The sequence below is a fragment of the Malaya genurostris genome, chromosome 3, assembly GCF_030247185.1.
Source record: "Malaya genurostris strain Urasoe2022 chromosome 3, Malgen_1.1, whole genome shotgun sequence".
Taxonomy (NCBI): domain Eukaryota; kingdom Metazoa; phylum Arthropoda; class Insecta; order Diptera; family Culicidae; genus Malaya; species Malaya genurostris.
The window spans coordinates 7,045,148-7,068,961 of NC_080572.1; the positions used below are offsets into that span (position 1 = coordinate 7,045,148).

The 23,814-nt window shown below is 35.8% G+C and overlaps 2 protein-coding genes across 4 annotated transcripts; both read right to left on the bottom strand.

Moving 5' to 3' along the window:
• Positions 1-3,227: 3,227 nt before the first annotated feature.
• On the bottom strand, positions 3,228-6,294 carry LOC131435593 (seminal metalloprotease 1-like). The gene is made up of 3 exons (XM_058603641.1): positions 6,061-6,294; positions 3,380-4,014; positions 3,228-3,326 (listed from the first exon to the last, which is right to left on the bottom strand). The coding sequence occupies exons 1-3, from the start codon at positions 6,152-6,154 to the stop codon at positions 3,234-3,236; spliced, it is 822 nt and encodes a 273-aa protein (XP_058459624.1). The 5' UTR covers positions 6,155-6,294; the 3' UTR covers positions 3,228-3,233.
• Positions 6,295-9,684: 3,390 nt separating this feature from the next.
• Positions 9,685-23,737, bottom strand: LOC131435591 (protein lines). Of its 3 annotated transcripts, none has more exons than XM_058603640.1 (2): positions 23,477-23,737; positions 9,685-15,361 (listed from the first exon to the last, which is right to left on the bottom strand). In XM_058603640.1, exon 2 carries the CDS (start codon positions 15,209-15,211, stop codon positions 12,545-12,547), a length of 2,667 nt encoding a protein of 888 aa, XP_058459623.1. In that variant the 5' UTR covers positions 15,212-15,361; positions 23,477-23,737; the 3' UTR covers positions 9,685-12,544. The 3 variants fall into 3 exon arrangements, with proteins under 3 accessions (XP_058459623.1, XP_058459622.1, XP_058459621.1); XM_058603639.1 differs by having other exon boundaries at positions 23,438-23,737; XM_058603638.1 differs by having other exon boundaries at positions 23,011-23,737.
• Between the last annotated feature and the right edge of the window lie 77 nt (positions 23,738-23,814).

Here is a 23,814-nt window from a genome sequence, read left to right on the forward strand (position 1 = left end):
ATACCATCTAGAGAAATAGTATGTCCCAGGAAGTCAAGGTTGTTTACTTTGAACAAACATTTCTCTTGATTTAGAAGAATACCGTGTCCGCTCAAGACTGATAGAACTAGTTTTAAAGCCTTATCATGCCCATCTTCAGTGCTGCCGAAAACAAGGATGTCGCCGATGAAATTGTCAGTATTCTCACTTCGACTCAAAATCTGTTCCATAATGCGCTGGACTAATTCTGGAGCGATGACGATACCATACATCAGTCGCTTGTTTCGGAAAAGACCCTTATGCGTTATGAAAGTTGTTATGTAACGACTATGTTCCTTCAATTCCACCTGATGGAAGGCCTCTTCAACATCCAGCCGACTGGAATATTTAGCCGATGTAAAACGTGGTAGAAAGTCCTCAATTGTGGGCATAATATGGCGCTCGCACAATATTGCTGCATTTGCACGACGCATGTCAACACAAAGACGAAGATCTCCGTTATCCTTCACCACCGTTGCCAATGGCGAGACCCACTGACAACCGCCCACGACAGGTTCTATTATGTCGCTATTAAGTCAAGCAAAGTCTTGGCATTACATTCCTAGATTCGATTACATGTAGATTCGATCATGCTGATTCCATGTGTACTCGGTAGCCCAATTACCAGAACACCCAAACTCATAGCTGTGGCGCGGCCCAATAAACATTATTGGCCTCCGATAACGACGTAGAATGTAGCTACCTGTTCAATGATCTTTACATTATCTTCGACCGAAATTTTCGCATCAAATTTTCCAAGAACGGATAATGGCTTTGCCTCTTTACCGTAAGGCAGAAAAACTTCATCACAATGCTTTTCCTCGCTCCAAACTTGCACGCCATTGTTCTTCATGTACTCCCACGCCTTCTCGTTGATTATATTTCTCTTGCAGCCAGAATTGATTAGAAGTTGCAACGTCACTCCACCAAGCTTCAGCCACAAAAATTCACCTCCATCGTTCACACTGAATATAAAACTTTGATCTTTTCTTTCAGCCGCTGTCTCAATTTCGTGTACCCGATGCCTTTTAAAATCTTTGCTATGTCCTGGTCTATGTTCCTCCGTATATTCCCGCTTTACAGCTGACGTTCGGCACCGAGCAGCGAAATGACCGATTCGTTTGCACTTGATGCACTCTTTCTCACGTGCAGGGCATTTGGGATCATTCGCGAAATGGTCCCTTTCCCACATCTCATACATTCATTGCGAGGATCGTTGCAAATGTTATTGATGCTTCTTTCATTAATGCTAGGATCGGATGGCTCTGTCCCTCCAAGAGATGGTCGATTCATCATTTGTGCTTGGTGTTTCACTGATTCGTATGAGCTTACGATTTTTGCGACTTCGTCAATATCAAAAGAATCCTTCTGTAAAAGTTGCTCCTTCAGGTCACTCGTGGCGAATAAAATCACTTTATCGATTACGCTTATTGCCCTGCTTTCTTGTGCTGTCCTGCCAAAGTTGCACTTACTGGCCTGGTCCTGACTACGTAGCATAAACTTTTCCAATGTCTCGTCTTGGCTTGGCCTGAGTGTCCAAAAAACGTTCCGTTCGAACGTTTCATACTGTTTAGGAGAAAAGTAAGTGTCTAGTTTTTGTATCGCAACAGAATATGGATCGACGCCTTTTTCCTTATCTTCTCTCACATCCGCACCGGGAATAGAAGCGAAAACCTCCTGCAGTTCCGGTCCAGCTCGAGCCAGAAATAGATTTTTAATGCGTGTTTTATCTTTCTCTCCAGATGCTGCTACTATATAGTCGAAATTGCGCTTGTATTTAATCCACTCATTACGGACGATATTGCGGGGAAATGACCTAAATTTGAATGGTTGAATTTCCCATTTTTCCATTGTGAAACTGGCTGATCCTAAACAACATAGGCTATATTATATATATGTTCAATACTACCAAGTATGCTTTATCCTCACCAAGGAATCTTCTGCTTACAGCTATCAGACGTAACTTTGTTACGAAAGCAGTCCACCAACTCTGGTGAAGTAAACAACCTCTCTTTTTTCGCTTCCAGCGAATATATTTGCTATTTTGCAGTCGCTACCCTGTAGCCTATCGCTTCCAGCGACAATGTTTGAACCACTGCTATCTAAGCAGTTGCTACCATGTAGCCTATCGCTTCCAGCGACGATTTTTGGTTTCTGCTCACCGGCAGGCTGAGAAAAATAGCCTATCAAAACAGACTGATGTTAATATAACCTCAATTTTATCTTCCCAAACCCCATTTTACAAAACCATTTCTTTTATATCATTCTTTACCTACTTACTTACCTCTTCCGATTTACCTCGTCTCCAATGTAGTAATCGAGCTGGTAATGTGATATTTAATATTATTAAGATGTGTTCAATAACGTACCCAGTTGTCGTATGTTCGAGCCCCGACCTGGAAGGGTTCTTAGTGTCAGTAGGATCCATAGTACTAGCCATGCAATGATTCTGTACGCTAAGAATCGGCTGCGAAGTCTGTTGAAAGGCCAAATTCCACAAAAGGAATGTAATGCCAAGACTTTGCTTTGCTTCAATAACGTATGTTTCTATTTATTTAATAACGTATGTTTCTATTTATTTATTCCATACAAACCCTTTCTCCATTCACTCTCTCACTGACCGATGCACTGCCGAGACAGGGCCGCACTCGGTACCACAGTGTACATGTTAAGTGCTCGAGTTTCTCTTACAATTCTACGTACTGTGGGACCAACATTTATATTATTATAAAATGACTTGAAATTTTCTAGCCCACTGTAGACTCCCGATAATATAGCTACCAGCTGATCTGTAAGATAACACGAAATTCCTTCCGAATTAACTGAGAAATATAACGCTCATTACCGACATATTTCTTAATCGGTAATTTTAAACCAAACGCATAATTTTACATTTGGCATCATACACAGTTCGTCATTTGCTAAAAAAACGGATATACTCTGAAAACATCGTTACGCTGTATATTGCAAAATGATACTTGATACAACATCAACTCCAATTACGACAGAACAAAAATTTCATTTTCATTTTCTGCCGGTGATAGAAAGTTATTAAACGACCATTTAATCAGTTACCAACCTAATGGATTACTTCTTAACGAAATGACTTTTGGTGTCGAGAATATAGCAGTTAGTTTTCGAGGAGTAATTTAATTCAACAAGTTGTTCAAGATACAACAAATTTTACATCTCATGAATAATAACACATCATCGTTTCAAGTTTCTGTAATGCAATCATACATTTTATTTATCTTTAAAATATCTGTTTTGCTCATACCATCACGCTGGCCCATTTTCTCTGCGGTGTCCTGAAACAAAGAACGATAAGTTTCGACAAAATTTCGAACCAAGAAATGCGTACCTTCAGAGCTACAATGGTTTTCTGCCCATTTGAACTGAATGCCGTTGAACTGTAGTGCATTACACTTCCGTAGTCATATTCCGCATCATAATTTCCCACCTGGTCCGAGGAGTAAAGCATGAAATTTTTATCATGCCCTTCCCGTATGTTGTCCCACACAATTTCCACATACTCGTCTCGGTTAAAGGTACTTTGCATATGTCGAAATCCAAGAGCGTGTATGAACTCATGTACAATACTGCCAATCTTAAAACATCCTTTGTCCAAAGGATACGGTTGAAGCTTGATAGTTTGATTTCCGCCAATGTGACCAACGGTTGCCGAACACCCAGATGAATTACCATGAATTCGAACATAATCTTGATTGTTGAAATCTCTTGGTTTAAATCTAACACATGTTGACGTTTCGATCAAACGCATTGCTTCGTAGATGTAATTTATCTGCTCTAAATCGAACCACTCTTCTTCGATTTCGTAGAAAACTGTATTCATCGGCCATCGGTATTTCTCAACAATCAACCCATTCTTGCGAGTTACTTCCGAATACTGATTGTCCGTAAGGATCATGTCACCCTCGAATTGACCGCTTAACTCTTCTGCTAAATCATCAGGTTGAAGGTGTTTTAAACGAGCAACTAGAAATGTTAACAATCTAGTTAACCAAGACAATTTATCAAGAACGGACAGAAGACGTCTTAAAAATAATCCCCGAAATGAAGTTCGATCTTTCGCTAGCGAAATTGGTAGATTTGTCTATCGGAACTCCGGAGGTAGGAAATGTCGACTTTACTGTTCTACATACACTACTTCACATTATAGTGAGCAAATTAGGAAGCTCACAATCTTGTGTGGAGCTTTCGCCTGATCATCACAATAAACTAGAACCGTTGTTACAAGTCCTCGACCAAGATCCAACGCTTAAAGTTTCAATACTTGAAGAAAACGGCTCCGAAAGATTTCAAGTTCTACCATTTATTAAGGATTTAGAAAAGACACCTAACAGTGTTTGTACAACAAGCACTGAAGACTTGAGAAATATTTCACAGCGTCTGGAAGAACTCGAACGGACAGTGTCAATTCTTCCCAGTGATGAAGAGTTGCAACAGTATCAGTCCAGTAGGGAATCCTTGCATAAAGACGATTCAGTTGACTTTTTGAATCTGGCATCTCGCCTTGATATAATGGAAGTGAATGTTGGAAAATTGACTACACTGGCGAATGATGTTCTCGTGGAATTCAACCGATTGGAAAAGCTAGTTCTTCCCTATCTGGATGGAGGCGATATAGCGGCCATGAAGACCCAAATCGAGAATATAAACCATTTATTGATGACACATTATCCAGGCTTCTGCTCACGTCGGCCATCGGATCCTATGCGTGCATCCCGACGACTATCGATCAATACGCTACCAGCAGATTTTTACAACAAGGGAGTCCCATCTATCCTTCAAGTCACTAGTCGAGTAGCAAAACGCTCTTCGCATTTGGCAAAGACGTCCCGGAGTTCTTCTTCAATGGCTATATCGGAGCAAATGGAACGGGAGATCGAAGCTATCAAAAGTGTGTTGAATAGTTTGATCGGTTTGCTTCCGCTGCCAGATGGAACGGGTAATGAGTTAGTAGTAAGTGGGTCGGAATTATCCTGTGACGAATCGCAAACGAACATGAGAAGCAGTTTTCACCAAAAAGCTGCCAGCGCAATAATTAATCTACGTTCCGTTCAAAAGGAAATCGACGAGTTATTTCAGGAAAAGGAAGAAAGGCTGCTTGTTCTAGAAGCTACTCAAAAAGAGGCTATTCAAACACATCTTAATCTAACCAAGACGGTTGATGAATTTTGCGATCATGTTATGGAAATTGAAAACAGAATTGATCAATTTAGAAACGAAGGTGTGAAGAACTTTGAGAATTTACAATCGTCACTGATTGAACAATTAAGAGCCATTTCGGAAGACGTAGAATATCTCAAGAATGACACAGTTGGGAGAATTATCGAGCTAGAAACACAAATAGAGGATCGAGTTGACTTTATGTTATTCCGAACTCGTGTTCCGCTGGAACAGTTTGAAACGACAGTCATGAAGATTGATCAATCGCTGAGCAACATCGATATTGAACTCAAAAACGACAAAAAGGAACTTTTAACACAAGTGGATAATCTACTACGGAAGCTGAGCGAAAAAGTCGATCGCAAGGAACTAGCTTCCCTGGAAGCAAAATTGACAAAAAAGATGGGTCTTTTGCAGCTACGGATGAACAAGTTCTTAAAGCTCCATGAGATTATCGAAGCTGCCGGAACAAAACTGAAGTTATTTGGGAATATGAACTGCATATCCTGCGATCACGAAGCGACTATGAAAGCTATTGAAGATGTTGCTCCGAAAGGAAAACTTGTTCGTAGCAGAACATTCTATCCCTATGAGATGGATGCTGTTCTGGAGGCACGCCGAAACCGCTATTGTGGTGGCTCACATACAGTGGGCTCTATTAAGAAACCTATGAAGTCTACTGCTCAACGGTTATGCGAAGCCAGAGAATTGGTCAACCAAATCAAAAAACGATCACTTGACATGGGACTGAATGTAGTTCAACCAAACAATCCTATCTACAAAATTCATTCGTAAAGCTTTTGTTCTGCTGTGTTCAATGTTAATAAATAAAATTATTGCTCTCATACAAACCGTTTTCCGGAGTATTTTCAAACAATCTCAGGGAAGGTGCAGCGTTGCAGTAAATGTTGCTAATTAAAAGCACGGAAACTAGTAAAATAACCATTATTGTAAGAAGAGCACACGATTTCCAGATGAACAGACTGCTTGATTAGGATTAAATGTATACCACATAGACAAACCACTTTGCAGTGGCACATTGCCATTATCAGTACGGGAAAAGCCAGGTCAGCCGAATTTTATAGCCCGTCAGATCAAGATTTATTGCAATTTAATGATCTGATTGTCGGAATTATTTACCTAGACATTATAGAAAGGCGTAAATCTACGAAGATGAAAATTCGTTCATTGTATTTTTGAGATGAACAGTGCATTAAAAAAAAACTAAAAACAAACTAAATAATATGGAACAAACTTTGTATTTGAAAAAAAAAACAAACGAATATAAGTAAAATACTTTTCTTCGTGTTTTTTAGTTTTGTTTGCTGTCCATACAATACTCCTTCTACAGTGCTATGCAAAATAATAGCAGCACGGAACTTTTATCGAGGATAGCGTCGAATTTTTTAACCAGTTATTTATTATATAATACTACTACCTTTATTAAACAATGCTAAAGGTTTGTATAAAAATAAATAACAAATTTAAACATGTTTATCAATGGAGTGCTCAGAATAATAGCAGCATGAAACCAAAAAAAATCCAAAGTTATCTAATAACGAAAAATATATTACTTTTTCTATTAGAAGCTATTAGTTTTCGTTTTCGTCTACGTCTATTAATGAGTAATGAATAAAATCTAAGCAAATAGTTGATAAAATGTAAACCGAATACAAGTACATAACACGTTACTGAAAAATACATCAGCGCTGCTTTTTCTCGGACATCACTGTACTGCCCCTGGCATTGGTTGACAATCGTGAATTTTTCTAGTCTAAATTCTTTATCATATAGAAAAATTCTTGTTTTCAAAATTCAAGATTACAATACAAATAACAGTAACTTGAGTTTAACTCTTTGATAACAATATAATGTTCACGTCGACATTTCTAACACAATCTATCCAGTGACAATGGAACAAAAACAAACAAAAGATATGTCAAAACCAACACCAAACGGAAACCGGATCAAGAGTTCCTGGTAGTCAAACCCATAAAACATACCGTGTCTGAGACCATGCAGTATCCCAGGTCTTAATTTTTTAGTTTTAATTTTGCTTTTATCGTTCTGAAACATATCAATATATAAAAACGTGCTTAATCCACCTAAAACCTAACGACTATCCAAATCAACAAACCCGATAAACCTGATAAATTTATGTGAAATGGACATTTTTTACTAATCATCCTGTATCACCTAAACCGAAAGTTGAATCTGACTGAAAAACGAGATGTTTTATAGGATCTTAAGACGTTTCATTTTAATCTTTTATGATTCCTAGGTTTCATTTGAACTTAGATCGGTTTAGCCATCTACGAGAAAAATGAGTAACACTATTTTAATTTCGTTTCACATATCAACTTGTTCCGCAATCAGAAAACGAATCAAAACGTATTTCACTGATTCAAATGGTATATGGGTGTTATGTTCTTCCAGTATTTATTGCTATGTGTAGTTTAAATCAATATAATTATGGAATTGCTTTCTACTCGAAAATGCTACCATCATCTGGTTTACATATGTTATATTCGAATGATTATGTTGCCAAAAACGAGCCTTGTATAACTCTCTATAGATATGTGAGTGAAAGGATACTCTCTGCTAGGTGAAAAAATGATAATTCGGATCAAAAACCATGCTGTAAAGAATAGTTTTCTACAGAGTCTGCATGTGTTGGCCGCCTCCTAAATTTTTGGGTGTTTAGAAAAAAATGACAACAAATTCAAAACATGCAACTCAAAACTGTTGTGCAGGATCTGTTTGAAATGAGCTCAAAACTTACAGACATAAGAATAGCATCATAAAAGTAGTGGAAATACAACATTACATACACAATGAAAACAAACTCAATCAGAAAACATGTATATGGTTTGCTCTTTGCTGAAATAATGAGCAGACCCGACATCACTTTTGAAAGATATTGAACGAAAAGCTACACACTAAGAAAATTTTACATCATTATAGATGCACATAAATGAAGCATCTCAATTCACTTACATTCTCAATTCAAAGCATGTAAACATAAGTCATATCATTAACTTCGCAGTAAATTTAGCTAAAGCTTGCATCGATACAGACGCAAAATTTATTTTTACATGTTAATAGATGTAATATTGTATTGCATAATTGAAGTTTGTGCAACTTCAGCACATGGGCTTACCAAAATTATAGGGTGGGAAAGATGAACAATTAACGACGACATTGTTTTTTCGTTGTTTTTATTGCTGCATTTTTAATATAACGGATACATGAGTTTCACAATTAATTTTCCAAGTTCATATAAACGTTCGTAAAAACAAATATATCTAAACGGAACTCATATAGTGACATATTCAATTTCTCTCAGGCTTGCATAACTGATTTTGGAATATACGAAATTTGTCATAATATAAGACAAGTTACACAGTTGATACTCGTAACAATGGTAGAACTTAAAGATATGATGCACAACATTGAAATATTGCACTTTTTCAATAACACAAGAGTTACCAGAATAGTAATATAAATTAACTTGATAAGTTGCACAACCAGTATGGAAACACGGGACAGCAACTTAACGTGCTACTTATCACCGTGAAGTGATACCGATAACACATAGTTTAGCCGGGGATAAAAAAACGATATAAATCTAAAAATCGATAACACATACCCAAATCATTTCACTTGGTTTCCACCATGTAATAAATAGTAGTAATTAAGACCATAATTTGTAGAGCAAAGCAAAGCCTTCATTCATCGACATCATTCGCCTTAACATTAAATAACTTTGAAGAAAAAACAGCCGATTTCTATAAGTGATGGATTTTTATTCAGTTTGATTCCTTACCATTTTTTTAGACTAGTTTTTGTAAACGATATCAATGAAGTGGCCACCTTTATTAGCAATAACAAAATAATTTTGCCATTACCTTTTCGAACATCTCGAGTGTTAGCGTCGATCAGCACGAATGTTTGCCTTGAGCTCGTCAATAGTTTGAGGCTGGTTGGCGTAAATCTTGCTTTTTAGATAACCCCACAAAAAAGTTTCAAAATGCGCCACACAGTGGTTTCACTGACGCGAAAATGCTGAACGCGGCGACGATACGCCACTGTTGGGTCCTGAGCAACACTTTTTCGCACTGTTGGAAGAGGATCAAAGCGCCCTAAAGCGGGCAGCTAAAATTGCTAAAATTGGACCCAGTGAAAATGGTTCTTGAATCTGATCCGATAGGCACAAGCGAAAGAGGAGCACAGAGAGCAAGGTGGATAAGCCAAGTGGAACGGGATTCACGAAATATCCGGGTCTTGAGTTGCTGGCGAAGAGCGGCTATGGATCGAGTTAAATGGAGGCGTTTGCTAGTTACAGCAAAGAACTTAAATTAAGATAAATTAGGCGTCAATTGGCAATCCTTTCGGTTAGAAAAAAACGGTATTTATAATTTCTTCAAAAACACATACTTCTTTTGGTTCTATTTATGATTCAAATATAATACATAATTACTGATTGACATTTAAATAGTTTATTGTGAGCCGAATGTACATAAAGGGTGGTCTATTTTAAATATAAATTACTGTTCATAAAATAAAAAAAAAACTATTTCAACTACATACTCCGTAAAATATGCTCTGTTAACGATATAAATTATCTCCAAGCGGTTATTATAAATTAAATCTTTCTTCTTCATAGAAATTATTTTACAGCTACCATTAAATTATTTTTTCCCTTAAAATATAATTTATACAAAATATTCATGCGAACAGTTGACTTTATTTCACTGATTTATTGTCGTCACTACTAGCTACTAGCACTGCCGTATAATAACTCTTTTATGAATAACATTTTTGTACATTCTTTTATTTACAAAATATTTCAAGACCTGCTTGGAACAACCCGTACACCGCTATAGGTTCAGGCAAATCCCTCTATGATGTCACGAGCTAGTATAATTCGTTACATATATTGCAACGTCCATCTGCAGGTCCGTATTTTACCTATCTAGAGAATATATTTAAAAAAATAAACTTCCTAAGAATCAGTCTGCATATCGCATCTTTTCAGATCTTCTTACCTAGGCGACAAAAGAAAACTGGAAAGAACATCGTACCGGTAATTCAAGGAAAGGACTCGCTAAGGCACATGATCATATTAAACCCACCTTTTTTACAAGCTATGATTCAGGGAATGCAAATTTACGATCGAATCTTTAAACGACACCGGAATATATAAGTAAAATTTTGATTCTGATTAGTTTTATTTCTTTCGAAAGTCTAAAATATGAGCAATGCTTATTTAAATATTTAAATAGTTAGTCGCCCCTGTTGCATGAATATTAAAAATTTTGATTCAATGTAGTTTTCTGTTAGCCAAATATAAGTCAAACATTACCCTACATCATACCTGGAATGTTATAGAGAATGTTGGTTATTTGCACGGATCTTTGAGGACCATATTAAAGAGTGCCGTTTGGTGGAGCTTTTTGCTTCGTATTATCGCATATCCCATCTTCGTCATGGATAGGGAATCACATAAAATATACGTATATTCAACTACCCTATGTATGAACATTATACGGGTTCAAAAATGGTTACTTGATACTTGTTGAAAATTTGCTTTATAAGGCTTTTGGTTTAAAGCCTACGATACCCACGACAAATCCGTAGGGTGTAGAAGCATTATTCAATAAAATTTCTATTCCGAAAATCACTGAAACTCATAGTTCTACAATTTTTGTAAAGTAAATCTGGGATTACCAACTTTGAATAGAATCTTCATTTCTGTAGCCCCGGTAGGTATCCTCCAGGCTCTGGTAATCCGGTGCAGAAAAGCGTTAGCCCCCTGTAGGCCTCGTAGAGCGTTTTGCGTACACCGGAAGGAACATTGTGCCTTCAACTCCTAACTCGTCTATACATGCGAACAACACGAATAATCTACTGTCGAAATAGTAAGTAGAAATGCAGGGAATAGGAATATCAATGGAAGAAAAAGAAACCTCAATTGGGCTGAACTCGCTGCTTCTCTATATAGGGTCATTCATAAACCACGTAGATTCATTGGTTGGAGAGAGGGGTTTAGCAAAAGTAAAAACAAGTGACTAAAAATAAATTTCTGAAAATGTACTAACAAATGAACAAATTGAAGTCTAAAGTCTAATTTCTCAACAAATAGTATTGAAATTCAGCGTATACCGTTCTAAATTCACTTTCATTCAACTTTATAAAGACTTGATCGCAAAGTATTATTTGTCGAATCGACTTGAATACTGAATATCGAACAAGTAGGAATTTCTGCAATTGTGTTTCATTATTTTGTACATAATTTCGTTAATTATATTAGTTGTCATGAAAGCGAGTGTATCGATTTTATTGAAGTTTAAGACAAAACCAGTATGGGCTGTTTTGTCCTGAAAATTATACCAAAAACTAGGTCATTTAGAGATTAATAAATTGTTTTGCTTAGGACACATAACCATTTTTATTTATTTTACGTTTTGTCATCGACTAATCTAGTGCAAAATTGTTGATGATTAACTGTTATGCCACTTATCATTTTAACATAAACGACTAAGTAGACGAGATGTTTCTGCTACTTACAGAACATTTTTTTGTTCGCACTCGGTAGCTTAGTGTCACCGAGCCTCGTTGGCTTCGCTTATGTGGCTGCGCCACCAAATCGAACCCTCTAGAGATGGAGTTCATGAAACTTTAATTTTTTTTTTTGCTCGCTAAATCATCGATCAAGTTGTGTCCCGGGCGCAAGTCTAGGTACGCCACTACGTACACCCCTGAAATAAGAGCAGGAGTAGTGAACTTTCGTTTCGAATATACCTCGTACGTTGGTTAGTTCTCCCGATATTTATAACAAAAGCTCTCCTCGAATTTCTATAATACTGTACATACTACGTAGTCTGTTGGATGTTCAGATTTGTCAAATTTCAATCAACGTGAGTTTCCCTAAGGTCACTAATTCTTACAGTTATCATTCAAATTTTCATTATATGAAAATGGGACGATTCCGCCAAACAACGGTCATCAAAAAATGTTCCATAAATTCATAAAAAATCCGATGGATTTATTAAATTGCCAACAAGCCGAAGGTCATTAGGTCAAATGCATTAGTAAATGCCGAACCCATCAAAAATCAAAAATTTCAGAAAAATTCCCATGAATGTTGTACTACATACATTGAAAAGTAAATGATAGTACCAAACTTCAGACGATTGCAATTTCATTAACCTAATTGCGTTGAATGCTTGGTCAACTCCTCCTCAAACGTGGGTATAGATCTCGTGCAAACAACCGTATGTATTGTAAATAGAATCCCTAACATCCGAAACAAAATCAGTGCTAGACACTCACCTCAGCTTAACTCGTTACCCTCGTACAAACTTTCGCAATTCTCTATCAGTCGCAGTATCGGACCAATGTTGTACGGGAAGATCGTATCCGCTACTAGTCGACTGATTTGCAATCGCAAACTGATTAACACCGTCATCACGTTATCCAAGACCACGTTCTGATTATTGCTGCTTACCGAGGCATTACTGTACATGACTGCCCGTGCACTACTGTAGCTATTGTGCCTGTAGTAGTTCAAACAGCTCTGCGTAAACATGGCCCAGTTCTGCCTGATGTACTTCAAAAATCGTAGCAGAAAAAGCAGAAAACAGGTCTCCGTGCTTATCAGCAAATCCAAAAACAGATGAGTAATGTTCGGCCCAAGGTTAGAGAACTCGATAAACGTGTACACTGGGTTTAAAATTGCAATAAGCTCTGGGAATGCATTATTTCGGAACGAAATTCCGGATGTGACGTCCAGCGTACACACCATCGCCTCCACCAGATAGTCGTCCTGATCGTCGAATAAATGTATTAGCACCTGACTGAAATGGCTATCCGGGTGAAATTCGAGCTGATGCTTTAGGTAGCTTTCCAACTTTCGCACCACATCCCGAATACTTCTTTCAATCATCTGAATCTCTTGCATATCAATATCGCTGCTGTCGACACTACTGTCGCTGGAGTCACATCGGATTTCCTTTACAATAACTGCTACCGCTTTCAGGACTAGAAGGGCCATTTTCTGCATAAGTGTACGATCATAGTGTACATTGTTGGCCGGATTCTGGAAGGCATTGCCACTACTACTACTGCTACCAGGAAGATTATTGTATGTACCGACGCGTCCATTCTGGTCTGAGACAGGCGACAGACGATTGTCGTGATACCGAATAACTTCTCCTTTGTGACCCAGCAATCCTAAACTAGTGGTATATGTTGATTTAGGCATTTTGTCCAGTATTCGATGATCCTTGACTGATCGAACCACACTGTGAGCCAGACTACCAACCTCCTCCGGGATGAAATCTTGCAAAGCAAGCGTACTTCCGTAACAAAGAGCTTCGTTGAACAGAGTCAGCATCTGCTTGTAGATAACAGCATTCTCCGTTGACAAAAGCAGTGCATGAAAGTCATCCAGCTTTGAGTGGAACGGTTTCGTTTCAACAACTGACAGATTTGCCTTGACACTAATGATACTCTCCCAAAGACGCAGAAACGTTAGAATGCAGGTTTCGGTGATGATGCTTTGAGTATTGGGAGGTCGTGACACTTCCGGTATCAGCTTACTGATGATTTTTACCAGCGCAGACCACTTCTTACCTAGGATGCAAATTGTTTCGCACTTGATTCGTGTCGTGTCGAAACTCTCCGAGTCGGTCAGCGTGATAATATGGCATACTTGGGAGGAACTTGCTGTGTTACTTGCATGTTGCGAACTAACTTGGCTTACTACACTATGGCTAGGTGGGTAAAACATTTCAGCATTCGACAGGGACGATCCGGTCACCGGGCTAAATATAGTACTAGCAGAAGAATCTTCCCCATACTGCTGCGAACCGAAGTGTGTAGCAAAATAATTACTTTCCATCGGTGGTGGGTGAAATACCGTAGCTGAACTGGTTGCCTCGACGTTAGAACTGCTCACTGCCTGCCCATGAATGTCTTCGTCTAAGGGATGTTCTGTTTCATCTTTCCATTCGACTATCTGTTTAATAATTTCCAGGCTAAAATTGATCTTTTTTACCGCCAAAATATCTGCCTGATTGAAACCGAACAGATTCGCCACAATCTTCTCCAACCATCGGTCATCCGAATCATCCTTGATAATAACCAGAAACGAGGACAATATTCTTCCCGACAAATAATTTATAAACTTATTGTTATAGTTACACAATCCGATAATCTCATCGATGTTCATCGAGACGAAATCCGTCTCCAAGTGCTCCGAGTGTTCGCTCCTAATCAGATAGTTACACATATCCATTATCCCAGAGCAGATGTTTCCCTTGATGTTCTGCTTCAAGTAAGTATCAAAAAGTAACTGTAAATTCGACAGAAACTTGAGCAGGTACTCGAAGGGCCACTCAATTAGTGGTAACAGTTGCCTGACTTTTCCCCGACCCTTGTCCAACGGTGATACTTCTCCGCATACGTAGTACGATTGAAAAGACATCAGCAGTACTTCGGTGTCCAATCGACATAGGCACTGTTTAGCGATGGCTTCCTGAAATAACGCCTGATAGTCGGGTACCTGTCTCAGCAATAAATCATCCTCCGAACCATTTTTGTCACGGATATTTGTGGCTTCGTGGATCGGCGTTGGAGAATCGTCCACTACTAGCGCGGTATCCGCCACTGCCACCGCCGACGATGATGAACCGGAGGACGTTGGAGGAGACGAGGAAAGTGATGTCGAACTAGAACTGGCAGATGCCAGCAGCGAAGAACCGTTGGAAGAGTTGCCACTGGAACTGGCGTTGCTGCTATCCACGACATCGGACTCATTTTCTATACGCTGTCGCTTACTAACCGGTTGTTCGTTCACCGAAGACAACGAAGATATGGTACTGATGCCGTTACTGGCACCACCGGCAGTGGAGGTCGTTCCTCCTGTACCAGTGACCACGATTCCGGTGAGCGTGGAACCCAAACTCTTTTTGGGTTCCTTTTCGTTTTGAAGGACCATTGAATTGGATCTATGATAATGGTGCTGGGACTACGACGACGGCTGTAAATCGTTGTTTTGATCGAGCGCCACGTTGGTTAACCGTGAACTGCTGTTCTTCGCGTTCGGTGATTCAAGATTACTGCAGTGTGCAGATGCATGATCAAAAATCTGTAAATGTATATAAAAAAAACAAAGTTAACTACTATGCCAAAGATTCCTGGAATTCAATTTAAATTTGTACAAAGCGGAATATCTGTAAACTCAACTTAAGTCTATACATTTCAAGTATCTGAGAATACATTTGGGTTTTTTGCCTTTCTCATGTAGAAAGGTTATGCAATCACTGTGAAAACCGACTTTTAACCGAGGCCCGGAGGGCCGAATGTTATATACCATTCGACTCAGCTCGACGAACTGACAAAATGTCTATCTCTCTCTCTCTCTCTCTCTGTTTGTGTGTGTGTGTTTGTATGTGACAAAAATATGCACTCACTTTTCTCGGAGATGGCTGAACCGATTTTCACAAACTTAGTTTCAAATGAAAGATCCAATGGTTCCATAGCCTGCTATTGAATTTCATTTGGATTCGACTCCCGGTTCTTGAGTTACATGGTAATATGTAAAAATTAGAGAAAAATTGTGCACTCAATTTTCTCTAAAACGGCTCAACCGATTCTCACAAATTAAGATTCAAATGAAAGGTCTTATAGTTTCCTAAAAAATTGTAGAACATTTTATCCGGAACTGACTTCCGGTTCCGGAACTAAAGTGTGGAAAATTACCAATTTCATTAGTATTTTTTCACGAAAATAACTTAAAATAAAAACTTAATTCGCCATTGCTGGTTTCCCCTTTTCCTGTTCCGGAAGCACCGAAAGTGGTGAAGAAAAACTCCAAAAATAGAACTAACTTCGATTTCTCTGCGATGCCTGAACCGATTTTCACAAATCTTGATTTATCATATCATATTATCTTTAAAGCTACTGTTAAATTTCATCCGGATCCGAATTCCGGTTTCGCAGTTACAGGGTGATGAGTGTCAAAGTTTCCAAATCGTCATATAGATTGACAATATGTACAACACCGAAAGAAGAAGAAAACACAAAACGAACGATGCGTGCTTTGTTCTGTTTCGTACACGCTATGAAGAAATCGAAACGGTTACGGATGTCTGTTACTGGTGTGTGATATTGGAAAAAGACGGTGCAGCGGTTGATAAAAACTCCAGCTATTCTAATGATAAGTGCGACCGAAAGAATAAACGAATGTCATTGAATTCAAATTTATTTGAAAAAAATATGCAATTTGCACAGCCGGTAGTGCAGTAACACCGTTCCAGTTGTGTAGTGACGTCAATAAAAATAATAATAATAATAATAATAATAATAATAGTAATAATAATAATAATAATAATAATAATAATAACAATAATTACAATAATAAAAATAAAAATAAAAATAAAAATAAAAATAAAAATAAAAATAAAAATAAAAATAAAAATAAAAATAAAAATAAAAATAAAAATAAAAATAAAAATAAAAATAAAAATAAAAATAAAAATAAAAATAAAAATAAAAATAAAAATAAAAATAAAAATAAAAATAAAAATAAAAATAAAAATAAAAATAAAAATAAAAATAAAAATAAAAATAAAAATAAAAATAAAAATAAAAATAAAAATAAAAATAAAAATAAAAATAAAAATAAAAATAAAAATAAAAATAAAAATAAAAATAAAAATAAAAATAAAAATAAAAATAAAAATAAAAATAAAAATAAAAATAAAAATAAAAATAAAAATAAAAATAAAAATAAAAATAAAAATAAAAATAAAAATAAAAATAAAAATAAAAATAAAAATAAAAATAAAAATAAAAATAAAAATAAAAATAAAAATAAAAATAAAAATAAAAATAAAAATAAAAATAAAAATAAAAATAAAAATAAAAATAAAAATAAAAATAAAAATAAAAATAAAAATAAAAATAAAAATAAAAATAAAAATAAAAATAAAAATAAAAATAAAAATAAAAATAAAAATAAAAATAAAAATAAAAATAAAAATAAAAATAAAAATAAAAATAAAAATAAAAAAAATAAAAATAAAAATAAAAATAAAAATAAAAATAAAAATAAAAATAAAAATAAAAATAAAAATAAAAATAAAAATAAAAATAAAAATAAAAATAAAAATAAAAATAAAAATAAAAATAAAAATAAAAATAAAAATAAAAATAAAAATAAAAATAAAAATAAAAATAAAAATAAAAATAAAAATAAAAATAAAAATAAAAATAAAAATAAAAATAAAAATAAAAATAAAAATATAAATAAAAATAAAAATAAAAATAAAAATAAAAATACAAATAAAAATAAAAATAAAAATAAAAATTAAAATAAAAATAAAAATAATAATAATAATAAAAATAAAAATAAGACAAAAATAAAACAAAAATAAAAATAAAAAAAAATAAAAATAAAAATAAAAAAAAAATAATAATAATAATATTAATAATAACAATACTAATAAAAATAAAAATAATAATAATAACATAAACGCAGGTTCGCTTTGTTTGTTAGATTTCGTTTAATTGGTTGAATCGAAATAGAGCATGAGATAGTAATGAGATGAGATAGTAACAAAATTTGTAGAGTTTGTTAGATTAGGTCCGAACAAATTTTCCTATTTCTATTCAATGAACAGTTGCTTAAGCGAATTCCACAGTAATATTTATGATGTTAAGAGCAATATGAGAAAGGCATCACCACTAGGTGGAATAAAACAGGTTTTTATAAGAAATTTAGAACAGTCAACTATGAAAAGATGTTTTACACTACGGATCAAACATCAACGGGTCCACAGGCTTCGGCGTCTTTATTCGAAACATTTCCTGGAAGAAAATTCGGTACTATTTGAGAGCTTTATCTGGACGGTCTTATTCAATATCATTAGTCTGACATCCGCCCAATTCTCCCGATCCCCCATCTGTCCATCATCTTCATCGGAACTAACAAGATCTTTTTCTGTCACTAACATTTCCGCTCAAAAAATACCCTAGTCTTAAGCACTGTTAAGACATACCCTCGGTATCTTAGAGCTAAAGCAGTGTGCCTTATTAAATATATTGTTAAATAAATTAACTGTATAGAAGTATGGCACTAATATAAACAATCTTGAAATACAATTTCTTCGCGTTTCGCCTTCGGTTCATCAGTGCTTAAAGCAGTTCAAATTGAACCGTAAACGAATGACGGCTTATTGCTGGCCGTCGCAGAATGTGAAGTGGGATTTAAGTTCAACTGCTAGGCACGAGATGGCGGTTTAAAGAGTAATTTACACTCGCTGAGAGTAAGTCATAATAGTAAACGGCAGAGAAAAGTGTTCTCTTTCGTCTGGTGTTGAATTTAATTCTGTATTTGCATAGCTCGTCTGCAATTTCTTTCGAAAGTAGAAGTTGACAGGTGGCTTATTGGCCGTTATAAAAAAACGCGTGATATATCGTCAAACCCTTTTTAATCCCCCTAGTGGTGAAATGATGCAATTCTCATATTACTTATATTTTCAAAAATATCACTAGAAGATTCTGTTAAGATTTTTTTTTTCCAATTTCAATAAAATAAGAAACTTTCTGTGGGTATGAACTAACATAACCTTTTCAATTTGTAAACAGTTATGTCAAATTAATAAGAATTTTTCTTTATTTTCCACCAATTTTCGCTAGACAATTTTTCAAGTGATTGCTTAAACTTTCTATATGAGAAAGGCAAGACTTTTATAGAAAAGAATCGTTATCATGAGTTTGTGATAATACTAAAAAATGGGTACAAATTGAATAAAAGATTTACATTTTTTTCACCTGAAAAATACAGATTCAAATGTGGCAAGTATGCACGCTATACGAAATATAACAAAGCACGTTGCGAACGGTCCCAAAGTAGGTTTATATATCCTCCAACTAGCGAGATCTGCCAACTAGATGAGTTTGCCAGTAAGTTTTATTAAATTTTGCACAACGTTTCGCCATTACTTCCACATCTCGCGGTTTTAAAACGAAACCAGAAGTCGGATCCGGATCGACTTTTCGGGAACTTTTTAATTTTGAGAGCTTTTATTTGCTTATTAGTTTGTGGAAATCAGGTAAGAAATTTCCGAACAATTGAGTGCGCATTTTTTATAAATTTGCACATATTTACTTGTAATTCCGGAACCGGAAGTCGAATCCAAATGAAATTCAGGAACTTTGTATGGGACCATAAGACCTTTCATTTTGGATCTAAGTTTGTGAAAATCGGTTTAGCCATCTCTAAGAAACGTGAGTGACTTTTTTCTTCTTTGTTTTTTTGGTGCATACCACCTTGTAATTCTGGAACCAGACGTCGGATCGGGATAAAATTCAATACCACTCTATGGGATCATAATATTAATCTTTCATTTGAATCTGAGTTTGTGAAAATCGATTCAGCCATCTCTGAGAAAATTGAGTAACACTATTTGTCACATTAACCCTGTAATTCCATAACCGAATGTCGGATCCAGATAATATTCAGGAATTCAATTTAAAACCACCAGATTTTTTATTTGAACCGAATTTGGTAAAAATCGGTAAAAAAATGTAAAGTGAGTGAGATCCACTTTGGAATATATGACCCCTATTTCCGGTGCTTTCGGAATCAGGGACCTGGATAGCCGGAATCGGTTTGTTTGGTTATCTATGGGTCATGACTACCGATTGGAGTATTTTCGGGGCCAACTAAGAAATTTTTGTTTGCGAAATTTCTAACATACTTTACCCTATAAATCCGGAACCAAAAGTCGGATCCGAAATTTGAGATTTAAGTTTGCTGTAATCGGTCAAGCAATCTCTGAGAAAATTGAGGAAATAATTTGAAGTATGAATTTTTACACTAATCACTCCGTAACCGGAGTGGAGCTCAATATAATTTCTCAGAAATTGTTAGACCGATGCTCACAAAACTATATCTGCTACCCAAAGTTACATTGATCCGAAAATCGATTCCGGAATTACATAGTGTTTAAAATCATATAGATGGTTCAAAATAACAATGCAGAACACATGGATATTTTTAACTGAGTCCAAAACTGTCGAATTTTGTAGGTCTTCTTAGTTGATAACCAAATAAACCAACTTTGACTATACTGGTCTCCGGTTTGAGGCTCCGAAAATATGCGAAAAAAAAAAAATTTCAAAAATATTGTAATAATTTCACATGTTAAAAGATAATGAGAAGGGCATCCTTACATCACTAAGTGGATTTAAACCAGGATTTTTAATGTGTGTATAAAATAGATTGTCGTTATGGCGAATTGGCGGTAACATAATTATGGATTTTTTTAACAGTCTGTCTTACGGTGAGAAATGCTCTTGAGATTTACGTGAGATTTTCGCTCTTCATGTTCAGAATCGTATATGGAAAGCGGGGAGAGGGGGAAAGAGAGAGTTTAAGGTCCAGATACGTAAATACATATTAAAAATATTGGGATTCACTCACTATTACTGGAGTAATACTTCCGTTACAAGTATAATTGTCCCATATATATGTAAGATTTTATAGGATATAAAACAATTATGCGAAGAACGGCAGAATAACCAGGTGTTAATTGAATTGAACAATTCCACGTAAGAGCTCTAAACTGAATATTATATTTTTATTCAGGAAACAACATTTTTGAAATATATTTTATGTTTCGTGGCATAACAGTTTGTATGCAACTGTTATGAAACTCATCAGTTCTACATTAACCGCTAATTAGATATATAGAAATAATTTTGTGGCCTATACACAAACAATGCTCCACTCCTGAATGAAGTAGTATACAGGGATGCAACCTCGAATAAAGAAAAAAAAAGTTTCTACAATTCAAGAGAATTGCTTATCCAACTTTCCTTGTTATGTCGCAAACATTATGAACTCGGTTCATAGTAAACGAAATACTGTTGGATTTATCAATAGTAAAATCTATATACGTTCATAGTAAACGAAATTCTATTTGTATGATTATTACATAAGAGAAAGAAATCTCATAGAAATAATTACAGATTTTATTACATCGTATATCTTTATCGAGCGAACGAAAGCAACGAAAACATATGAAATATTGCGTGTAACTTGTGGATGCTTGCTTGCGATATAAGGACATAGGAGTAAGATTAAAAATAGACCTATATACCTATATCCTATCCTATATCCCAGAATAGTAAAAATAGTAGAACAGTTCTAGTGATTGGAGGTTGGGAAGAATTTCGATTTTCAATCTGTCTTTCGTTGCGTATTGATTAAAAGTTAAGCAAAGTTAATAATTATGTCAACGAATCAAATTATATGAATCTTCAAGAGTGCTCATTCGGACTGCTTCTTTTAAACAACATCGTGGACTTCCCACGTTGAACGCCAAAATTAACAACCCTGATATAGTAATCGATTTAATGATCCAGTTTCAAGGAGAATCGAGCCCAGAGGAAATCGAAAAGTATAACCAAGGACAACAACAGCTTGAAAAAAAATATCAGGAAAAACTGTTTGTATCATTTAGGGGTTAGCCTATGTTTGTGCTTAGGGCACATAACCGTTTTCACTGTTCTATAATACAAAAGTGTTTTGCAAATAGCATTAACTTTACGTCTGCTTAGCGGTTCAAGTTGAACTGTTTAGGTTTGCAATAAGCAGTTCAATTTGAACTGCTCTGCACTGACGAGTCTAAGACGAAACGTAGAGAACAGTGAAAACGATTATGTGCCCTAAGCACAAACATAGGCTAACCCCTAAATGACCATACCTGCATCGGCCAGAATAAGCCGAAAACGTTTTCGTTTGGCACGTCAAGAAAGACGTGGTACTTCGGTACCAAATATATAAGTGTTTTGCAAATGGCATTAACTTTACGTCTGCTTAGCGGTTCAAGTTGAACTGTTTAAGTTTGTAATAAGCAGTTCAATTCAAGCAGAAATGCTCTGCACTGAAAAGTCTAAGACGAAACGTGAAGAACAGTAAAAACTGTTTGTATCGCCGTAGTAACTGTGCTTCCCTTTCCGTTTCCTACGTTCGAATGAGTAGAATAGGAAAATAAGCTTCAATTCATAATGAAGCCATTCTACGTATGCCTATTGCGTTCAAGTACATCGATTCAGTATAAGTGAGCAATACAATAATAGATATTATTAGAAATATTCTCAATATTAAAATTTGTATGGCTTCTTGTAGTATCTAAAAGTGAGAAAGTATATTACCACATTTTTATCCTGGCCGATGTCTTCCAAAAGAACTATAAAAAAGAACTGTCGAACATACACTTTGTATTGAGCAGGAATAACAAAACATTCTAACATCTATCGCGATTTAAATCTTCCCTATTTTAATGTTTTCAAGTTTCTACTTATTTCATGATTTGTATCGTATATCAAACTATCAAAGTCACCATAGCGCAACAATATACCACACACGCAACGGCAAACACCAGAAGTGGGCAGAGAAAATACGATAAACGGCGAAATTCTTGGATACTCCATTATCTTAACATTTCTCTCTTCCATATACCATCACTGCCCCGTTCCTACCGGAAGCTATCAAAATTCTTTCCCATTTGAATGCAAGAAATCGTCTTCCATTGAATGAACAGTCAGTAAACCTGGACCGCCCAGCTATTTCACAATTCCGTTTAGTAGCGAAAACCCCAAATAAAAGCATATTCTTGTATAGTATACCCACAAACAGCAGACAAAATCAATTACATCGCATTACATTCACTGATTCGCAGCTTTTCGTGCCCTTCCACCGACCGACGACGAAAAATATCTTACCGTCAAAATAAATTTCATTCAACAAGCAGCAAGCTCGCAACAGCGAAAAATGTTTCAATTCAACACAGCCACAGCTCCACTTGAAGCCACCGCGGCAGAAGACACGATCAAAATCCAATCCAAAAACGATCCGTACGGGCAATCGAGACTTGATCAAAGCCCTCTCGTTTGGATCAGCCGTCGCCGTGTCTGTGTGCGTTCTGCGTTCCAAGTCACCACACATGCAATCGACGTCGAGAAGCAAGCGAATAGAGAAGAAATAAAACTCCTTATCTTCACTGTGTAGGTGACTGTGTAAGTGTCAAAAACCAGTAGCACTTTTCAAAATAATCACACTTTTTCGCGCAATGCTCATCGATTATCGTCTAAATTTCAATCTAATTTTATCTTATATTGATACTTTACTCAACGTAGTTTATCTATGCACCTTGAAACACAATATTCCAGAGGAATTCCGAAAAATTACCACTTGTTGCTGCCGAACTTGCGGGAATTTGGAAGCTTTTCTTCGTACATTTGTGAGCAAGGCGCTACCAGATTTACTGATTAAAATTTTCTGGACTTTGCACGAAATTCAATACTATTTTCAGCAAATATCACTGGTTTCAATCGTAAAACAGGCACAGCGTTCAGTTAAATACTTTTCCTATAGAATTACTGGTTTAAATTGCACAAAAAATTACAATTAATTGACGACAGCAGTATCTTCACACACGATTTTTTATTAAAATGGCGACCTTCAATAACCTACGATGATTTCGTAGACAGGTCGAGAGTATCGTTCATGATTTTCCGAATGCCTCA

Coding starts and splice junctions, on each gene's coding strand:
- LOC131435593 (XM_058603641.1), bottom strand. CDS start 6,154: ATGGTTATTTTACTAGTTTCCGTGCTTTTAATTAGCAACATTTACTGC. Junction 4,015..6,060: donor TGAAAATACTCCGGAAAACG/GTTTGTATGAGA, acceptor TAACATTTCTAG/TTGCTCGTTTAAAACACCTT. Junction 3,327..3,379: donor AAACCATTGTAGCTCTGAAG/GTACGCATTTCT, acceptor TCTTTGTTTCAG/GACACCGCAGAGAAAATGGG.
- LOC131435591 (XM_058603640.1), bottom strand. CDS start 15,211: ATGGTCCTTCAAAACGAAAAGGAACCCAAAAAGAGTTTGGGTTCCACG.